Below are 18,116 nucleotides of genomic sequence, written 5' to 3'. Positions count from 1 at the left end.
TTTGGAGCTAGCAAGCTACTGTTACCGGTAAAAAAAAAACATTGTGAGATGTCTCTCTATTTGGATATTAGGATGAACTTGTGCTATAAGGTTAGATCTAGAGAGATAATGTTATAAAGCAATACAGTGATGATATAAAGTCGGCGTGAAATGGAGGATTGCACTTGTTTTACGCCCCAGCAAACCGAGGCAGGAGTCGAGGTATGGACCATAGAATGGACCGATTATGCACCTCTAAGCCGGTTTGAATAAATCGAGTGCATCTGCTTGGTCGCTATAACCTCAACGCGGTGCACTCTGATTGGAATATAGCAGTTTAATGACAGGCGCCTTAGCCAATGGGTCTGAGCACATGGACGTCCCCACTGACTGTCTGAATCCAATTGGTCGTGAATTTCACTATGTTCTCTAGAACATCCAATGTGTTTGGTTTCTCGTATGCAGGAGGTTTGTCCTTTTATGCATCGCTTTGAGAGCGAACTGTGTTTGTGAGCTCAAATCGAGTCGATAACAGTAGCAATAGGAACTGAAGAGAACGGGTGTGAAGTTACTTTGCCAGTGACGCTTCACAAATAGCTAGCTACTTTTTATTTATACATACTATTTCAGAATACCATGGCCTCGGGAGGAGAGTAAGTAGAAATGTGTTACTAGTTGGCTAACTAACGTTAGCTAAAAAGCCAACATATCTAGAAAAGTGTATTTTCACAAACGAATTACTAAACTCGGGTATTTTACCTCAGCCATCGTTAGCTAGCTAGTTAGCTAACGTTAGCATAGTACATGTCATAACGTTACGGTTTATTTAAGAATTTACTTGGCTAACTAACGTATAAGCTAATATACAGTGTTATTGGGACCAGTTATTGGAATGACCCAAACTACTGTTCGTGATTGACAAACGTTTGTAGGTAGGTAACTTAGTTAGCTTACTTAGCTTGACAAAGCGTAGTTAGCTGGGCCTACCGGCACATTTTACTATGTTAGCTTACTAGCCCGTGACTCGCTGGCCTGCTGGCTTGACAAGCTCATCCAACGACCATGATGATAAATTAGAGGCAGGAAATGTCTAAGTCACTGCCAACTCAATTCGTTAACGTTAGTTAGCTAACTAGCTGGCTAGCTACCTAACGTTAGGTAACGTAAGTAGCAAGCTAACTCAAAGCTGGGTGTAAATGTCGGCCTTGTCACTGGCGTAGCTAACATACTAGCCTAACGTTACCAGCCTAGCTAACTAATAAACTGCTCTTTCAAAGTGGTATGATGGTTTAGGTAATTTAGGAATATGGCATATTGCGAAAATGTAAACTAGATAGCTAGCTAATGCAATAAGGTTACGATACCGAACTAACTAACGTTAGTTACATCAATCTTTAGCTGGTTTAAATATCCGTAGCTTGCCAGCTCGGGATCCCAAAAGTTGTCCTTTTGCTGTGTCATCTGCTCGCCGCTGCTGGGATAACGGTAGCTAGTTAGCCAACATTAGCTAGCTGGCGATGAAATAACAGCATTGATGCTAGCTATTATGGCTAGCTGATTATGAAACTGAAAATGACGTTGCTGGATCAATATTAGGAATAGGACATGGACTGAATGTGTATGGAGTAACAACTGCGAATTATCCGACGGTCAAGTTTGAGTTTTAACTTGTCGCTTTTGTTTCTGTGTTTGAACTAGATCCAAAAATGATGACCTTTCCACTGCGATTCTGAAACAGAAGACCAGACCAAACAGATTGATTGTCGATGAATCCATCAATGAGGACAACAGTGTGGTCTCTCTCTCTCAGGTAGGCCTAAATTACAGGTAATTGGGTGGATTTGTGTTCACATTTAGAATCCCAGAATTTGATTATTCTGGTTCAAAGAAACCATGTGTTATTTTGATACTGCTTCTTGTGTGGAAAAGATCTGGTCCTGCAGTCTACGTATTTAGTACACTTAGTGAAATTAATGTCATTCATGCTCTGTTTTTAGGCAAAGATGGATGAGCTGCAGCTGTTCCGTGGAGACACAGTGCTGATGAAGGGGAAGAAGCGCAGGGAGTCTGTGTGTATCGTCCTGTCTGACGACACCTGCTCTGATGAGAAGGTCCGCATGAACCGTGTGGTCCGCAACAATCTCCGTGTCCGTCTGGGGGATGTCATCAGGTACACACACACACACCTGTATATGTACATAATATGCCCAAAGCAAATTGAGATGAGTGATGTGTCTCTATTTATCCTGCTACAGTATCCAGCCGTGTCCTGATGTGAAGTATGGGAAGAGGATTCATGTTCTGCCTATTGATGACACAGTGGAGGGGATCACTGGCAACCTGTTTGAGGTCTACCTCAAACCCTACTTCCTAGAGGCCTACAGGCCCATCCGCAAGGGTCAGTACACACACACCTGTTACCAATTATTTGGTTTCAAAACAGACCGTGAACAGTAGTGTTTTTTCCGTATTTAATTCTGTAATATGTAATTGTGTGTAGGTGATATCTTCCTGGTTCGGGGGGGTATGCGTGCGGTGGAGTTCAAGGTGGTAGAGACAGACCCCAACCCCTACTGCATCGTCGCCCCAGATACAGTCATCCACTGTGAGGGAGAGCCTATCAGGAGAGAGGTGGGTCACAACCTACACCATCACTTGTGGGCAGAGCACACTTCATTTAGCCTATGGAAATCTAGGAGTTGTGCTTTTAGCCAATTGGCATTGCTTTCCCGAAGTCCACAGCAACAGGCTTGGGGGGTCTGTATTGAATCGGGACCTATGCATCCTGAAGTCCCTGCCAATACATTTTTAGTCATTTAGCAGACGCTCTTATCTAGAGCGACTTACAGGAGCATTTAGGGTTAAGTGCCTTGCTCAAAGGCACATCGACAGATTTTTCACCTAGTCGGCTCGGGGATTAGAACCAGCGACCTTTCGGTTACTGGCACAACGCTCTTAACCACTAAGCTACCTGCTGCCCAATACCCGGCAAACGGTAAGCAAACCTACTCTCAAACCTCAGACTTACTTCTGTGTGTGTTTCCTGTGTGTGTAGGATGAGGAGGAGTCCCTGAATGAGGTGGGCTATGATGATATCGGAGGAGTGAGGAAGCAGCTGGCTCAGATCAAGGAGATGGTTGAGCTGCCTCTAAGACACCCTGCACTGTTCAAGGCTATAGGAGTCAAGGTAAAACACACACAGAGCTCCTATCTTCTAGGCCAGGCGTATTCAACTCTTATCCTACGAGGTCTGGAGCCTGCTGGTTTTTGGTTCTACCCGATAATTAATTCCACCCACCTGGTGTCCCAAGTCTAAATCAGTACCTGATTAGAGGGGAACAATGGAAAAAAGAAGTGGATCTGGCTTCGAGGTCCAGAATAGAGTTTGACAGAAGGCCTAGAACCGTCAGCCTCTACCCACTGTTTCTTGAATAGTAGAGTTTAAATCATGCTTTCTAAAGTCAAGGAATTCAATTGGCTTAAGCATAGGAAGCATTTTGTTGTATTGGAAACGTGTTCTAATGTCCCCTGTCAACAACACTAAGGAGATTGACATGTACCTCTACTCTCCTCCAGCCCCCCCGTGGTATCCTGCTGTACGGACCTCCCGGTACAGGAAAGACCCTGATTGCCAGAGCTGTCGCTAACGAGACCGGAGCCTTCTTCTTCCTCATCAACGGTGAGATGCTAAACCTTACCCTTTCCCTGGTAGAGGATCACTGTCCATGATTTACATTTTAGTCATTTAGCAGACGCTCTTATCCAGAGCGACTTACAGTTAGTGAGTGCATATATATTTCTTCATGATGTCACTACTCTTTTGTCATTTTGTGGTAGCTGTTTTGATGTTGCTCTGTTTGACCCTTTTCTCGCTGTCTCTGTGTCTGTCCGTGTGTGCGTAGGTCCTGAGATCATGAGTAAGCTGGCTGGAGAGAGTGAGAGCAACCTGAGGAAGGCCTTTGAGGAGGCTGAGAAGAACTCTCCTGCCATCATCTTCATTGATGAACTGGATGCTATCGCTCCCAAGAGAGAGAAGGTGAGGAGAGGGGGAATGGGTATTAACGGTGTGTGTCGGTTGATGTGCAGAACAGAATAATCAAAATGGAATACAAAGGAACCTGAAATCCCCTCTAAAGGACCATAATAGGTCACCCAACAATGACATTGTATCACTTTTCAAAAATGACCCAAGTGTAGCAGCTATAAACAGTGATCTGACATTTTCTGTAGACCCACGGTTAGATGGAGTGGCATATCATGCTTTTATGTTAACCGTGTGTGTTTGTAGACTCATGGAGAAGTGGAGAGGCGTATCGTGTCTCAGCTGCTGACCCTGATGGACGGGCTAAAGCAGAGGGCTCATGTCATCGTCATGGCAGCCACCAACAGACCTAACAGCATAGACGCTGCACTTAGAAGATTTGGTACGTATACACACTTTATCTGTTGGTTACAAGGTGTTTTGATGTTTTATTGGTCAGACGTTGTATACTGGTTGCAATAATATGTGTGTGTCCAGGGCGTTTTGACAAGGAGGTGGACATTGGAATCCCTGATGCTACAGGCAGACTGGAGATCCTGCAGATCCACACCAAGAACATGAAACTGAATGATGATGTTGACCTTGAGCAGGTGTGTGCTGACTATTTTGGCTGTGTCTCAAATGGCACCCTATTCCCCACAGCCCTGGTCAAAAGTAGAGCACTATTTAGGGAATAGGGTGCCATTTGGGACGCCGTCTTGTTAGGTGGCTGACACATTCGCCTAGGGCTGGGCGATATGGGCCAAATATCATATCACTGTATTTCTCTCGGTATTTGATGTTTCTGAATAATCGTTATATAATGTATGCTTTGAGTAGTTCATGGCAACAAATTAATTCTAAGTAGTTTTAAAGGGTTTTCTCCTTTCTGATTTGCTTTATACCGTTCAACCAAACTTCTACCAAATATAGAGGCCAAACTGACAAAGTATTCCTATTTGTACAACCTTGCATATGAATCAAAATCATTTTTTTTGGCCTCAAACTGGTACTCGACCAATGGTGGCTGTTTGCATTATTATTTGTTAAATTCCAGCATTTTCATCATTTTGAATTTCATGCGCTAATTTATCATTTACAGTGTCACATTTATTTTGTCTTATTTGTCTATTTCTTAAACTCTTTTCCTTTATGAGAATAATTATTCTCCTCTGACTATTTTCGGCTTCAATTGCAGTTGTTACTTTAGCTTCTAGTCGGCCCATTTCTCGGGATCTATTTGGCAAGCTAGAAAGTTAGCTAGCAGTTCTTACTGCCGATTTAAAAACGTATGATTATGGTGATCTTTGAAACATTACTGAACTTTAATGTAACAAATCGAACATAAAAATACTGTTATAGAAGGTAAAGTAAAAATCCAAACCGGTCCGTGATGGATACTAGTATCGTTTTTACGGTTTCTGCCCAGCCCTGCATTTGCCAAACCCATTTAACTGGCAGCATTGTGTTCTGAGGGAGGCCTGCATGTGTTAACTCCCAGTCTTGTGTGTAGGTGGCTAATGAGACCCACGGCCACGTGGGTGCTGACCTGGCTGCCCTATGCTCAGAGGCTGCGCTCCAGGCCATCAGGAAGAAGATGGACCTCATCGACCTGGAGGACGAGACCATCGATGCGGAGGTCATGAACTCCCTTGCCGTTACCATGGACGACTTCAGGGTAAGAAACACACTACCAAGTGTAAACTACGTCACTACGTAGGGTAGACTACACACAATATCACAACCCTGTATATGCTAATTATACATCTACCTGTTATATATAATTAATTAAATGTGTGTTTGTCTTTCAGTGGGCTCTGAGCCAGAGTAACCCATCAGCTCTGAGGGAGACCGTGGTGGAGGTTCCTAACATCACCTGGGGGGACATCGGAGGACTGGAAGACGTCAAGAGGGAGCTGCAGGAGCTGGTGCAGGTAAGACGCGCGCACACACACACAGTTTAACCTTACACACATTGTCATACCTAATTACCTCTATCTTTCTTTTCCCTGTAGTACCCAGTGGAGCACCCAGATAAGTTCCTGAAGTTCGGTATGACCCCTTCAAAGGGAGTGTTGTTCTACGGGCCCCCGGGTTGCGGTAAGACCCTGCTGGCCAAGGCCATTGCCAACGAGTGCCAGGCCAACTTCATCTCCATCAAAGGACCTGAGCTTCTCACCATGTGGTTTGGAGAGTCAGAGGCTAACGTCAGGGAGATCTTTGACAAGGTATGACTTAGAAGTGACTCACCAAAAATAAGTGAACATTTTGTATTAGTGCACTATGGTAGATTCTAAATCAACATGGAGAAAAACTGTGGTCTTAGCATTGAACCCTGCGGCACACCACTACACCCTTTTCAATACTATATGGTTTAATCTCCTGTGTGTTTCTCTGTGTGCAGGCTCGCCAGGCAGCCCCATGTGTGTTGTTCTTTGACGAGCTGGACTCCATAGCGAAGGCCCGTGGCGGTAATGTGGGAGACGGTGGCGGAGCGGCCGACCGTGTCATCAACCAGATCCTGACTGAGATGGACGGCATGTCCAGCAAGAAGAACGTCTTCATCATTGGAGCCACCAATCGCCCTGACATCATCGACCCTGCCATCCTCCGACCCGGCCGTCTGGACCAGCTCATATACATCCCTCTGCCTGACGAGAAGAGCAGGATCAATATTCTCAAGGCTAACCTCCGCAAGAGCCCCATTAGCAAGGTAAAACACAGTTCATAAACGGTACACCCTCCTACGCCTGTCATCATGCCAATGTAGCAAGGGCTGATGATGCAGTTATAATATAAATGTAACAAGATTTAGTGGCTCACACCAATATGTAAGATGTTTCAGGTGCTATAGATCTGTCATAACCTTGAAGGTCAGTTGTTAAACCCTGTCTCTTCCGTCTGTCCTGTAGGATGTTGATCTGGACTTCCTGGCTAAGATGACCAATGGGTTCTCGGGTGCTGACCTTACAGAGATCTGCCAGCGGGCCTGTAAGCTGGCTATCAGAGAGTGCATCGAGAACGAGATTCGCAGAGAGAGGGAGAGGCAGACCAACCCCTCTGCCATGGTCAGCTCACACACCTCAGTCGTTCACTCAATCTTTCTCTCTCGCTCTCCTGTTCTCTTTTTCAATGAACCTTTCTCCTCCTCGTCTCCAGGAGGTGGAGGAGGACGACCCTGTGCCTGAGATCAGGAAGGACCACTTTGAGGAGGCCATGCGATTCGCCCGCCGCTCCGTCAGCGACAACGACATCCGCAAATACGAGATGTTTGCCCAGACACTGCAGCAGAGCCGAGGATTTGGCAGCTTCAGGTACGTGTGTGACTGCAGGGATTTGTGTGACTGCAGGTGTGTGTAACCGTGTTTAATGGTTAATATTGTTTTTCTCCCAGGTTCCCCTCCAACGCTGCAGGAGGCAGCGGTCCCAGCCAGGGTACCGGGGGCACTGGCGGGGGGCCAGTGTTTAACGAGGATAACGATGACGACCTGTATGGATAGATGGACAAACAGACGGATGGATGGTGCCACATGGTGGCCAGCTCTGTTATCATACCTGTACAAACACTCAAACCCAATTGACAATTTTTAGGACTCTGTGCTTCTTTCATGTGTTTCTTTTTGTATGATGATTGCTCTCTGGTGGAGAAAACATGTAGCCTGGTTTGATCTGGAAGGGGGGCAGTGGATATAGGTGAAAAGTTAAAGGTGATTGGTTGACTGATGTGGGGGGGTAGGGGGGCTTGAGTGGCCTCATTCTGAGTTTATTTCAATCCCATGTGACTGGCTTTAGTGGTGGGATTCTATGCGAGACTATAAGAAAGGGGGGAAAAAAGATAGCTAATGACTTAATTTTTTATGAGTAGTAGCATATAATGTATGACAAGTTTGAAAATGTTGAAAATAAAATCTCACGAAATGACAATGTAGTTTGACGTTATTGATATATGTTCCCATTCCTTGTTTGACACTTGGTTCACTATAACAGTTGTCTAACCAGTTTCTCATTCCTTTAGATGAGATGTCAGAGGGGGAGGGGCGGCATCAATGTAAATAGTCTGGGTGGCCATTTGATTAATTGTTCAGCAGTCTTAGGGGTAGAAGCTGTTAAGGAGCCTTTTGGACCTAGACTTGGCACTCTGGTACCACTTGCCGTGGGGTAACAGAAGAGTATGACTGGAGTCTTGACAATTTTTTTGGGCCTTCCTCTGACACCGCCTAGTATAGAGGTCCTGGATGGCAGGACGCTTGGCCCAGTGATGTACTGGGCTGTACGCACTACTCTCTGCAGCGCCTTACGGTCGGATGCCGAGCAGTTGCCATAACAGGCGGTGATGCAACTGGTCAGGATGCTTTCGATGGTGCAGCTGTAGAACTTTCTGGGGACCCATGCCAAGTCTTTTCAGTCTCCTGAGGGGGAAAATATGTCTGCCCTCTTCATGACTGTCTTGGTGTGTTTGGACCATGATAGTTTGGCTTGTTGAGTAGGAGTGTCAACCCTAGTGTCCTTCCAAACCTGGTCACCGTACCACCATGGCCACCTACTCATCCCTGGCTTCCAATGGCCTCGTAGCGTTAAATACCTGTAAATTACAATGGACAGGAGTTGAATGCACGAGCTGTCGTTAACATGTATATCCAAAATGGTGGCCATTGTTTCAATGTCTGCAATCCCTTATCTGACCACACTGTGTCACACTTACCTGAACAGACCATCCCAGGGTGCAAATAAAAAACACCATTTAAACTTTGACCACATGAAATTGATGTTGACTGTCTATATTCAAGTGTATTTAATGAGACTATGAGTGCGTTCTTCTGTCTACAAGTGTAAATGGGTTATTTGCATGTGGGCTGTTTCGGGCCCCGTTGTTCCTCTGTAGATGCGTAAAGTCCGTTTTGCATGTTTTCCAGCAGTTTGGGTTACAGATCAACAGATCCAGCCAGACTTTGAACTTTGTCTAAAACCAGCGTGACTCCTGAGCATCACACACTCTGGTTGACAGACATCTGATAAGAACTATCACTCCTTACTGTTCCTTACTCTAGCATGTTATACACGGACATAACTTCTCACATTACAGAGAACCTTTACTCTTTCCACAGGTGGAAAGGCGCCAGGATGTTTGACTGAGCTGCACTATGGTGTCTTTAATTCTTTCATCACTATTTGCTCACAATGCGGTTCAGCGCAATGTTGAAAGGGTAGCAATCTACTGGAACAAACTCAATTGAAGCTGAAACAAGTAGCGGCAGGGGGTAGGGGGGATTCTGACTTCATGACCTCAGACCACTCAACCTATTTTGGGCATTGTACTTTAATACAATTCTATATCACGTGACATACTGTAGTACAGGATTATAATACTATGATGTTACTTAGTAATGTGCGCTCATCAAGCCAGCCTGTGACTGCTGTCATAGTTGGATCAACTATTTAGCTATAGAAGATAAGTTCATATACTTATATTATGATGGGTTCAGAGAGAGTGTTTGAAAGAGAGACAGAGAAAAGGGAGGATTTGGCTGTTTTAACTGTACTATGGGGTATCATATCCCTGTCTCAGACAGATATATGCGAAAGAAATGAGAAAGCATGTGCATGCTCGCAACTGAAGAAAAAAAATCTAGTGAAATTGCAAAAAAAAGTGTCTGGACACCTATAATATGCCATTGGCATAAGAAATTGAGATTGTCCTTTAATGCTTATTCAAAAACCTTAACCTGTGTGTATGGTTTGATTATCTGCGTCTCTCTGTAGGTGAAGCAGGAGGTGCTGGCGGCTCTAGACTGTGGCTACAAACACATTGATTGTGCTGCAGCTACAGTAACGAGCAGGAGGTGGGTGTGGCACTGGCTCTGAGGCTGGGACCAGGAAAAGTGAACCACACACACACTACGTTTCCAGGGCTGTTCTACGCTTCCGGGACCATTCCGGGACCATTCTGACACAAACACAATAATCAGGTAAAGGAAAAGTAGAAGTTTGATCGAAGAGCATTAGGAAAACTCTTTTGAAAAGCTGTGCATGTACACAACATGACCAAAAGTATGTGGACACCTGCTCGTCGAACATCTCATTCCAAAATCATGGGCATTCATATGGAGTTGGTCCCCCCTTTGCTGCTATAACAGCCTCCACTCTTCTGGGAAGGCTTTCCACTAGATGTTGGAACATTGCTGCGGGGACTTGCTTCCATTCAGCCACAAGAGCATTAGTGAGGTCGGGCACTGATGTTGGGCGATTAGGCCTGGCTCGCAGTCGGCGTTCCAATTCATCTCAAAGGTGTTCGATGGGGTTGAGGTCAGGGCTGTATGCAGGCCAGTCAAGTTTCTGTATTGACCTCGCTTTGTGCACAGGGGCATTGTCACGCTGAAACAGGAAAGAGCCTTCCCCAAACTGTTGCCACTAAGTTGGAAGCACAGAATCGTCTAGAATGTCATTGTTTGCTGGAACTAAGGGACCTAGCCTGAACCATGAAAAACAGTTCCAGAACTTTATTCCTTCTCCACCAAACTTTACAGTTAGCAATATGCATTGGGGCAGGTAGCTTTCTCCTGGCATCCGCCAAACCCAGATTCGTCCGTCGGACTGCCAGATGGTAAAGCGTGATTCATCACTGCAGAGAACGCGTTTCCACTGCTCCAGAGTCCAATGGCGGCGAGCTTTACACCACTCCAGCCGACGCTTGGCATTGCGCATGGTGATCTTAGGCTTGTGTGCGGCTGCTCGGCCATGGAAACCCACTTCATGAAGCTCCCAACAAACAGTTCTTGTGCAGACGTTGCTTCCAGAGGCAGTTTGGAACTCTGTAGTGAGTGTTCCAACCGAGGACAGACGATTTTTACGTGCTTCAGCACTCAGCGGTCCCATTCTGTGAGCTTGTGTGGCCTACCAATTTGCGGCTGAGCCGTTGTTGCTCCTAGACGTTTCCACTTCATAATAACATCACTTACAGTTGACTGGGGCAACTCTAGCAGAGCAGAAATTTGACGGTGCCACATTGAAAGTCACTGAGCTCTTCAGTAAGGCCATTCTACTGCCAATGTTTGTCTATGGAGATTGCATGGCGGTGTGCTCGATTTTATACACCTGTCAGCAACGGTGTGGCTGAAATAGCCGAATCCACTAATTTGAAGGGGTGTCCACATACTTTTGTGTATATAGTGTATGTGTGTCACGTATTACATGCGCGTGTTGATCCCCTGTGGTGTCCCCCAGGCCCTGCGTCATGAGGATGTGTTTCTGACCTCTAAGCTGTGGAACACCCAGCATCACCGTGACTATGTAGAGACAGCCTGTAGGAAGAGTCTAATACACCTGGGACTGGACTACCTGGACCTCTACCTCATGCACTGGCCCATGGCCTTCCAGTGAGCAATACACCTAATCACACCTCGAATTTGACTGTCCTCACCTCAACAAACACACTTGTACTAGAAACCCGTCCCACACAGGTTGGTCCTCTGAGCTGCCTGTGTGTTCTCCAGGCGTGGGACAGAGCTGATGCCCAAGCGGGCCGATGGGAGTGTGTGTTACGACAACATACACTACTGGGAAACCTGGGTTGCCATGGAGAACCTGGTTGATAAGGGGCTGGTCCGAGCCATCGGTCTGTCCAACTTCAACGGCAGACAAACAGATGATGTCAACACCCTCGCCAAACACTGTGGTCAACCAGGTATGGGACTGTTTGTGTGTGTGTACAGTATGTTTGTGTAATCATGTCTGACTGTGTGTTGGTGGAACTCTGTGTCTTTGTAGGTGGAGTGTCCCAGGCCGAGCTGCTGAGTCACTGCAGGTAGGTGTTTGTGTGTGTGTGTGTGTGTATTCCAGGGCGGTAGATGTAGGTGTGACGGCCTACAGTCCCCTGGGTAGTGCTGACCAGCCCAGGGACTCGCCTGACGAACCCTGCCTGCTGCAGGACCCTGGACTGGGGGCTATCGCCAACCACCACAGAAAGACCCCTGCTCAGGTCATACTCACGTAACACTCAAACACTTCAGTGTAACTAACTAGCTGTAGTGTAATAGACAATGCTCATGTGTCTGTGTCTCCAGGTGGCAGGTAGAGAGAGGGGTGGTCTGCATCCCCAAGAGCGTCACTCCCTCCAGGATCCAGCAGAACCTGCAGGTCAGGAGGACAGCGCCATCTAGTGGAAACCAGTTTGGAAACTACTCACCTCTTCCCCCAAATGTGACTTTTCGCGAGAGATGGAGCTGGCTGAGTCTAGGAAACAACAGGCTATAATTCTGTGTAGCTGCTGTGATTGTTTTCTTGAATGGGCGTTTGTTTGTCTGATTGACAGGTGTTTGACTTCTCCTTTCGGATGAAGACCTGAAGCAGATCGAGTCGTTCAACAGAAACGAGAGGTACATCGTCCCGGCTGTGGAGGTAAATTCTGATTGTCTCAGATGAGACCTCAGGGTGCAGGTCAATAGTCTTATATACAGCCTCCTTCTTAGACAGGTGAAGAAGAGCAGATGAGGATGACATATGAGACTACTGAGATGCAGCCAATTCAGCTGAGCTTCAGTTGAGCCATGGGGTTTTGTGGTTGTACCGAATGGAACTGTGTGTGTTCTTTTCACAGAGGGACGGAGAGTGGAGGGACGCAGACCACCCTCATTTCCCCTTCAACGATCCTTACTGACCTGATCTAGAGACAGATCTACTGACCCCACATCTAGAGACAGATCTACTGACCCCACATCTAGAGACAGATCTACTGACCCCACATCTAGAGACAGATCTACTGACCCACATCTAGAGACAGATCTACTGACCCACATCTAGAGACAGATCTACTGAATCCTCGTACATACAGTACCAGTCAAAAGTTTGGACACACCTACTCATTCAAGGGTTTTTCTTTATTTTTACTATTTTCTACATTGTAGAATAATAGTGAAGACATCAAAACTATGAAATAACATTTATGGAAACGTGTAGTAACCCAAAAAGTGTTAAACAAATGAAAATATATTTTATATTTGAGATTCTTCAAAGTAGCCAACCTTTGCCTTGATGACAACTTTGCACACTCTTGGAACACTCCAACTGATCCAGTGTTCCGATGTATGGATATTTAATCTGTGAGATCATTGGACAATAAATGATGAATAAATCACCCTTTCCTTCCGCCCTTGAAGTAACCACAGAGCTGAGAGTGATGGATAGGTGAAAGCAGTAGAATGGGGCTCAGGTACAAATAACTCCTCCACTCCTCACATAAACACACAGGACCGTACATAGCTTAGTACTTGGTTTATTGGTTGTCATTGTAAAATTCAACTCACATAAGAATCTTTGCCAAAAGTACAGAAGCTGTGAAACAGTGAGAATCACTCAGTCGCAAGAAAACCCATTCTCACACAGCACCAGGCCAAGGCTCACTTCCTGCTCTAGCCCCACCCCTACCCCCATATCCCAGAGACCCTGTGGCTGCTCTGCTTGACAGGCATCATTATTAGATCCAGATTGAGTCCCTCTGATTTCTGTATCTCTTGGCTGTGTGTGAACATGAAAATATGTTTGGCCCCACCTATAGGCAGGGCAGGGAACAACAACAGTATTACCCTGTTTCCTTAAATTCCTTATATTTCCACTATACTGTAGACCAGGGCTTTCCAACCCTGTTCCTGGAAAGCTACCCTCCTGTAGGTTTTCATTCCAAGCCCAGTTGTAACTAACCTGATTCGGCTTATCAACCTGCTAATTATTAGAATCAGGTGCGCTAAATTATGGTTGGAGTGAAAACCCACAGGACGGTAGCTCTCCAAGAACAGGGTTGGAGAGCCCTGCTGTAGACCTTCCTTCAATAGAAAACAAATTACAAGTGGCAAAAAGTGGACCAAGAAAAGGGTCTCCATTTGATATTGATAGTCCTGAAGTGATGTATGATAGTACCAGACTGATAGGTCCCTCAGCGCAGTACAGATCACTGCAGCCCCCATACAGTCAGTGCCAGAACACACTGGTACAGAGTACCAGCACCTAAAATGTTCTACTGCTTGAGTAGCAGCACTCTTATATATTTATATACATATATAATCGCTTTAAAGAATTGCAGCGTTCCAGCTCTTAAATATAAACAGTACTGGCACCCAAAATGAGTACCAGCATCTATTTCACTCCTTCACTTCAAGCACCGCATACAGTATCAATCCCACTACACTCCCCACAGTCAGAAGCCAGCATCCACAGTAGATCAGTCCTGGCTATCTGGGCAGGTTTACATTGAATGTGTTTCACAAAACTTATTTTAAAGTTTCATAGAAATGTGTCTTTATATTCTCTGCGTTTAACCTGTGGACACTGAGTGTGTGTGTGTGTCTCCAAGTTAAGGCACTTACCAGTCTCCCATTGAGTCAGGGAGAGCTTAAGGCAGTTATTAAAGACTCAGTCATTCCCTGTGAGACACACACACCACAGGGATCAAAGCACCTAGAGATGACAGACAGGTGAATTCCGGTCCTGGAGGGCCAAAACACTTCTGGTTTTGGTTTCTACCTGGTAGTTCATTGCACTCACCTGGTGTCCCAGGTCTGAATCAGTCCTTGATTAGGAGAGGATGAAAACCAGAAGTTTCAGCCCTGACCTAGACGATGATGACCCATAGTGCAGGGGTATTCAACTCTTACCCTACGAGGTCTGGAGCCTGCTCACACCTGATGTCCCAGGTCTAAATCAGTCCCTGATTAGAGGGGAACAATGGGGAAAAAAGCAGTGGAACTGGCTTCAAGGTCCATAGTGGATTACACACTGCTGGGCTGCTGGGGGACTCAGCCAGTCAGGGTGTCTGGATCAGAGACATAGATACACAGAGTTCAGCAAACTGTCCACCATGTTACAACTAAACCTTCCCCAACAATGACATGCTCATTTACACTTTGAGTGCTGATTATGGCGAGCAAATCCAAATCTCAAGACATGTTTGCCAAACTATACATCTACAGTGGGGCAAAAAAGTATTTAGTCAGCCACCAATTGTGCAAGTTCTCCCACTTAAAAAGATGAGAGAGGCCTGTAATTTTCATCATAGGTACACGTCAACTATGACAGACAAATTGAGAAAAAAAATCCAGAAAATCCCATTGTAGGATTTTAATGAATTTATTTGCAAATTATGGTGGAAAATAAGTATTTGGTCACCTACAAACAAGCAAGATTTCTGGCTCTCACAGACCTGTAACTTCTTCTTTAAGAGGCTCCTCTGTCCTCCACTCGTTACCTATATTAATGGCACCTGTTTGAACTTGTTATCAGTATAAAAGACACCTGTCCACAACCTCAAACAGTCACACTCCAAACTTCACAATGGCCAAGACCAAAGAGCTGTCAAAGGACACCAAAAACAAAATTGTAGACCTGCACCAGGCTGGGAAGACTGAATCTGCAACAGGTAAGCAGCTTGGTTTGAAGAAATCAACTGTGGGAGCAATTATTAGGAAATGGAAGACATACAAGACCACTGATAATCTCCCTCGATCTGGGGCTCCATGCAAGATCTCACCCCATGGGGTCAAAATGATCACAAGAACGGTGAGCAAAAATCCCAGAACCACACGGGGGGACCTAGTGAATGACCTGCTGAGAGCTGGGACCAAAGTAACAAAGCCAACCATCAGTAACACACTACGCCGCCAGGGACTCAAATCCTGCAGTGCGAGACGTGTCCCCCTGCTTAAGCCAGTACATGTCCAGGCCCGTCTGAAGTGCATTTGGATGATCCAGAAGAGGATTGGGAGAATGTCATATGGTCAGATGAAACCAAAATATTACTTTTTGGTAAAAAACTCAACTCGTCATGTTTGGAGGACAAAGAATGCTGAGTTGCATCCAAAGAACACCATACCTACTGTGAAGCATGGGGTTGGAAACATCATGCTTTGGGGCTGTTTTTCTGCAAAGGGACCAGGACGACTGATCCGTTAAAGGAAAGAATGAATGGGGCCATGTATCGTGAGATTTTGAGTGAAACCCTCCTTCCATCAGCAAGGGCATTGAAGATGAAACGTGGCTGGGTCTTTCAGCATGACAATGATCCCAAACACACCGCCCGGGCAACGAAGGAGTGGCTTCGTAAGAAGCATTTCAAGGTCCTGGAGTGGCCTAGCCAGTCTCCAGATCTCAACCCCCATAGAAAATCTTTGGAGGGAGTTGAAAGTCTGTGTTGCCCAGCGACAGCCCCAAAACATCACTGCTCTAGAGGAGATCTGCATGGAGGAATGGGCCAAAATACCAGCAACAGTGTGTGAAAACCTTGTGAAGACTTACAGAAAACGTTTGACCTGTGTCATTGCCAACAAAGGGTATATAACAAAGTATTGAGAAACTTTTGTTATTGACCAAATACTTATTTTCCACCATCATATGCCAATAAATTCATTAAAAATCCTACAATGTGATTTTCTGGATTTTTTTTTCTAATTTTGTCTGTCATAGTTGACGTGTACCTATGATGAAAATTACAGGCCTCTCTCATCTTTTTAAGTGGGAGAACTTGCACAATTGGTGGCTGACTAAATACTTTTTTTCCCCACTGTATGTCATTGGTTCTGCACTGGGAGGAGCTGGTAGTAGTGGCTGTTGTATTAGCAGTAGCCGTGTCCAGCAGATAACCCATAGAGTTCACACATGATGCTTTATTAAACATAAGAAACAGAAACAGATGATTATGTTAAAATGGGGAGCAGAGACTGAAGCTGCTGGTTGGGTGTACAATAAAATAATCAACTTTCAACTCCTCTGTAAAATCCTGAACAATCTTCTCTTTTTCAAATAAAGTGTTCCTCTCAACTCATCCATAAGAAGAGAAGAAGAAGAGGATCGGGGGATGTATAAAACCCTTGATAAGTATGTAGAAAAAAGAGCGTTAAGAAAAGGAGTTCCGGTAAAAGCCAAAGCCACGCTGAGCCGTTCCTCCGTATCACTTCGCCATGTCCATTTGTGTGCGCTTGGGCAAAAAGAGAAAATAAACTAAAACATCCTAAAACTGGAGTTCCTCTTGGCACTTCTGTCATTCCCAGAAGAAAAAAACCTTTCCCTTAAAAATATGAGTGTCCATGTAACGTTGTATGGTAAAAACAGTGATTTCTTGAAATGGGGGAAGAGGGGTTGGGTCCAACTGGTAAAAATGGTTTGTGTGTATATGGTGGGGGGGCAATGAGTCTGTGGGGGAGGGGTGTTGTCCTAAGACTGGGGCAGGTGTTGTCTGATGATCTCTCTGGACTGGGGAGGGATCCTGTCTGGGAAGCGAACCGTGAACTCTACGATGAGGTCGCCGCACTGGGTGGGGCTCTTCGGGAGGGGCAGGCCCTCCCCCCTCAGCCGTTTTACTGTTCCCGGCTTTATGACATCATGGCAGGTTAGCGGGATGACGCGGTTATCCAGGGTGGGAATGTTCACCGTACAGCCACACAGCGCCTGGGGGAGGGGGATATGACAGGGTTTACTACTGTATCATATAACACAAACATCTTCACTATATTTACTATATGACTGCTTCATTACAACAGTGATTCTCAATCCGTTCCTCTTGGCATTGCACATATTTGTTCTATTCACACCCGATAATGACAAAGTCATATTTTGTTAGTTGTTAATTAATTCAGTGATTAAGAATAGGTGATAACGTGTTTCGGGAGCTATGGAGGTAGAACACTAGTATCTGTTCCAGTTCAGCAGTCTAGAACACAGGTTCAGCTGGAGAACATTAGGGAACATGACTTGGCGCTCAGAGTGGAACAGACTGACATCATCAGCTACAATGGATCACTCCCTCTCTGACACTAAAACAAGATTCCTAGTCTTGGAAACCCCGGTGTGTGTGTGCTTGTGTGTGTGTGTAGGGTTGATGGTTGGGGGGTTGTAGAGTGCACAGGGGGCTAATTTTAGAGTGTGGTCTCATTTCTACAGCTAATGAAGTAAGACTGAATCAGCTGAGGTCGTAGACACGCACACACAAACACACACACACACAGAACCTGAAACCTGAGCGCCCAAAGAAGTAGGATGAAGTGTCCTATAGCCACTGATCTAAAGTCAGTTTTGCACCCTAATGATCAAGCTTAAAATTAAGTAAAAGTAAACTGATCCTAGATCTGCAACTCCT

At 45.5% G+C, this 18,116-nt stretch overlaps 3 protein-coding genes across 5 annotated transcripts in view; 2 read left to right on the top strand and 1 right to left on the bottom strand.

Annotated features, from left to right (window-relative positions):
• The first annotated feature begins 477 nt into the window (after positions 1-477).
• Positions 478-7,924, top strand: LOC121584932 (transitional endoplasmic reticulum ATPase). Its single transcript, XM_041901192.2, has 17 exons — positions 478-632; positions 1,678-1,789; positions 1,977-2,149; positions 2,235-2,377; positions 2,480-2,610; positions 3,035-3,166; positions 3,556-3,658; positions 3,882-4,015; positions 4,268-4,403; positions 4,499-4,611; positions 5,514-5,678; positions 5,812-5,934; positions 6,016-6,228; positions 6,405-6,713; positions 6,913-7,068; positions 7,160-7,314; positions 7,395-7,924. The coding sequence occupies exons 1-17, from the start codon at positions 616-618 to the stop codon at positions 7,498-7,500; spliced, it is 2,421 nt and encodes an 806-aa protein (XP_041757126.1). The 5' UTR covers positions 478-615; the 3' UTR covers positions 7,501-7,924.
• Positions 7,925-8,532: 608 nt separating this feature from the next.
• Positions 8,533-12,858, top strand: LOC121583987 (aldo-keto reductase family 1 member A1-A-like). The gene is made up of 6 exons (XM_041899830.1): positions 8,533-8,568; positions 9,761-9,826; positions 11,222-11,373; positions 11,491-11,681; positions 11,765-12,394; positions 12,594-12,858. The coding sequence occupies exons 1-5, from the start codon at positions 8,533-8,535 to the stop codon at positions 11,803-11,805; spliced, it is 486 nt and encodes a 161-aa protein (XP_041755764.1). The 3' UTR covers positions 11,806-12,394; positions 12,594-12,858.
• A 3,769-nt stretch (positions 12,859-16,627) lies between these two features.
• The window catches only part of dnajb5 (DnaJ heat shock protein family (Hsp40) member B5), a 10,007-nt gene continuing 8,518 nt past the window's right edge, over positions 16,628-18,116 (bottom strand). For all 3 annotated transcript variants that reach the window (XM_041901197.2, XM_045225657.1, XM_045225656.1), the window contains one exon: positions 16,628-17,428. In XM_041901197.2, the coding sequence (XP_041757131.1) occupies positions 17,195-17,428 (234 nt within the window). In that variant the 3' untranslated portion in view covers positions 16,628-17,194. The remainder of the gene's footprint in view (positions 17,429-18,116) is intronic.

This window comes from Coregonus clupeaformis, chromosome 16, assembly GCF_020615455.1.
Source record: "Coregonus clupeaformis isolate EN_2021a chromosome 16, ASM2061545v1, whole genome shotgun sequence".
NCBI classification, from domain to species: domain Eukaryota; kingdom Metazoa; phylum Chordata; class Actinopteri; order Salmoniformes; family Salmonidae; genus Coregonus; species Coregonus clupeaformis.
Note: the sequence above shows the minus strand (reverse complement) of the source record. Positions and strands in the feature narration are given on the sequence as shown.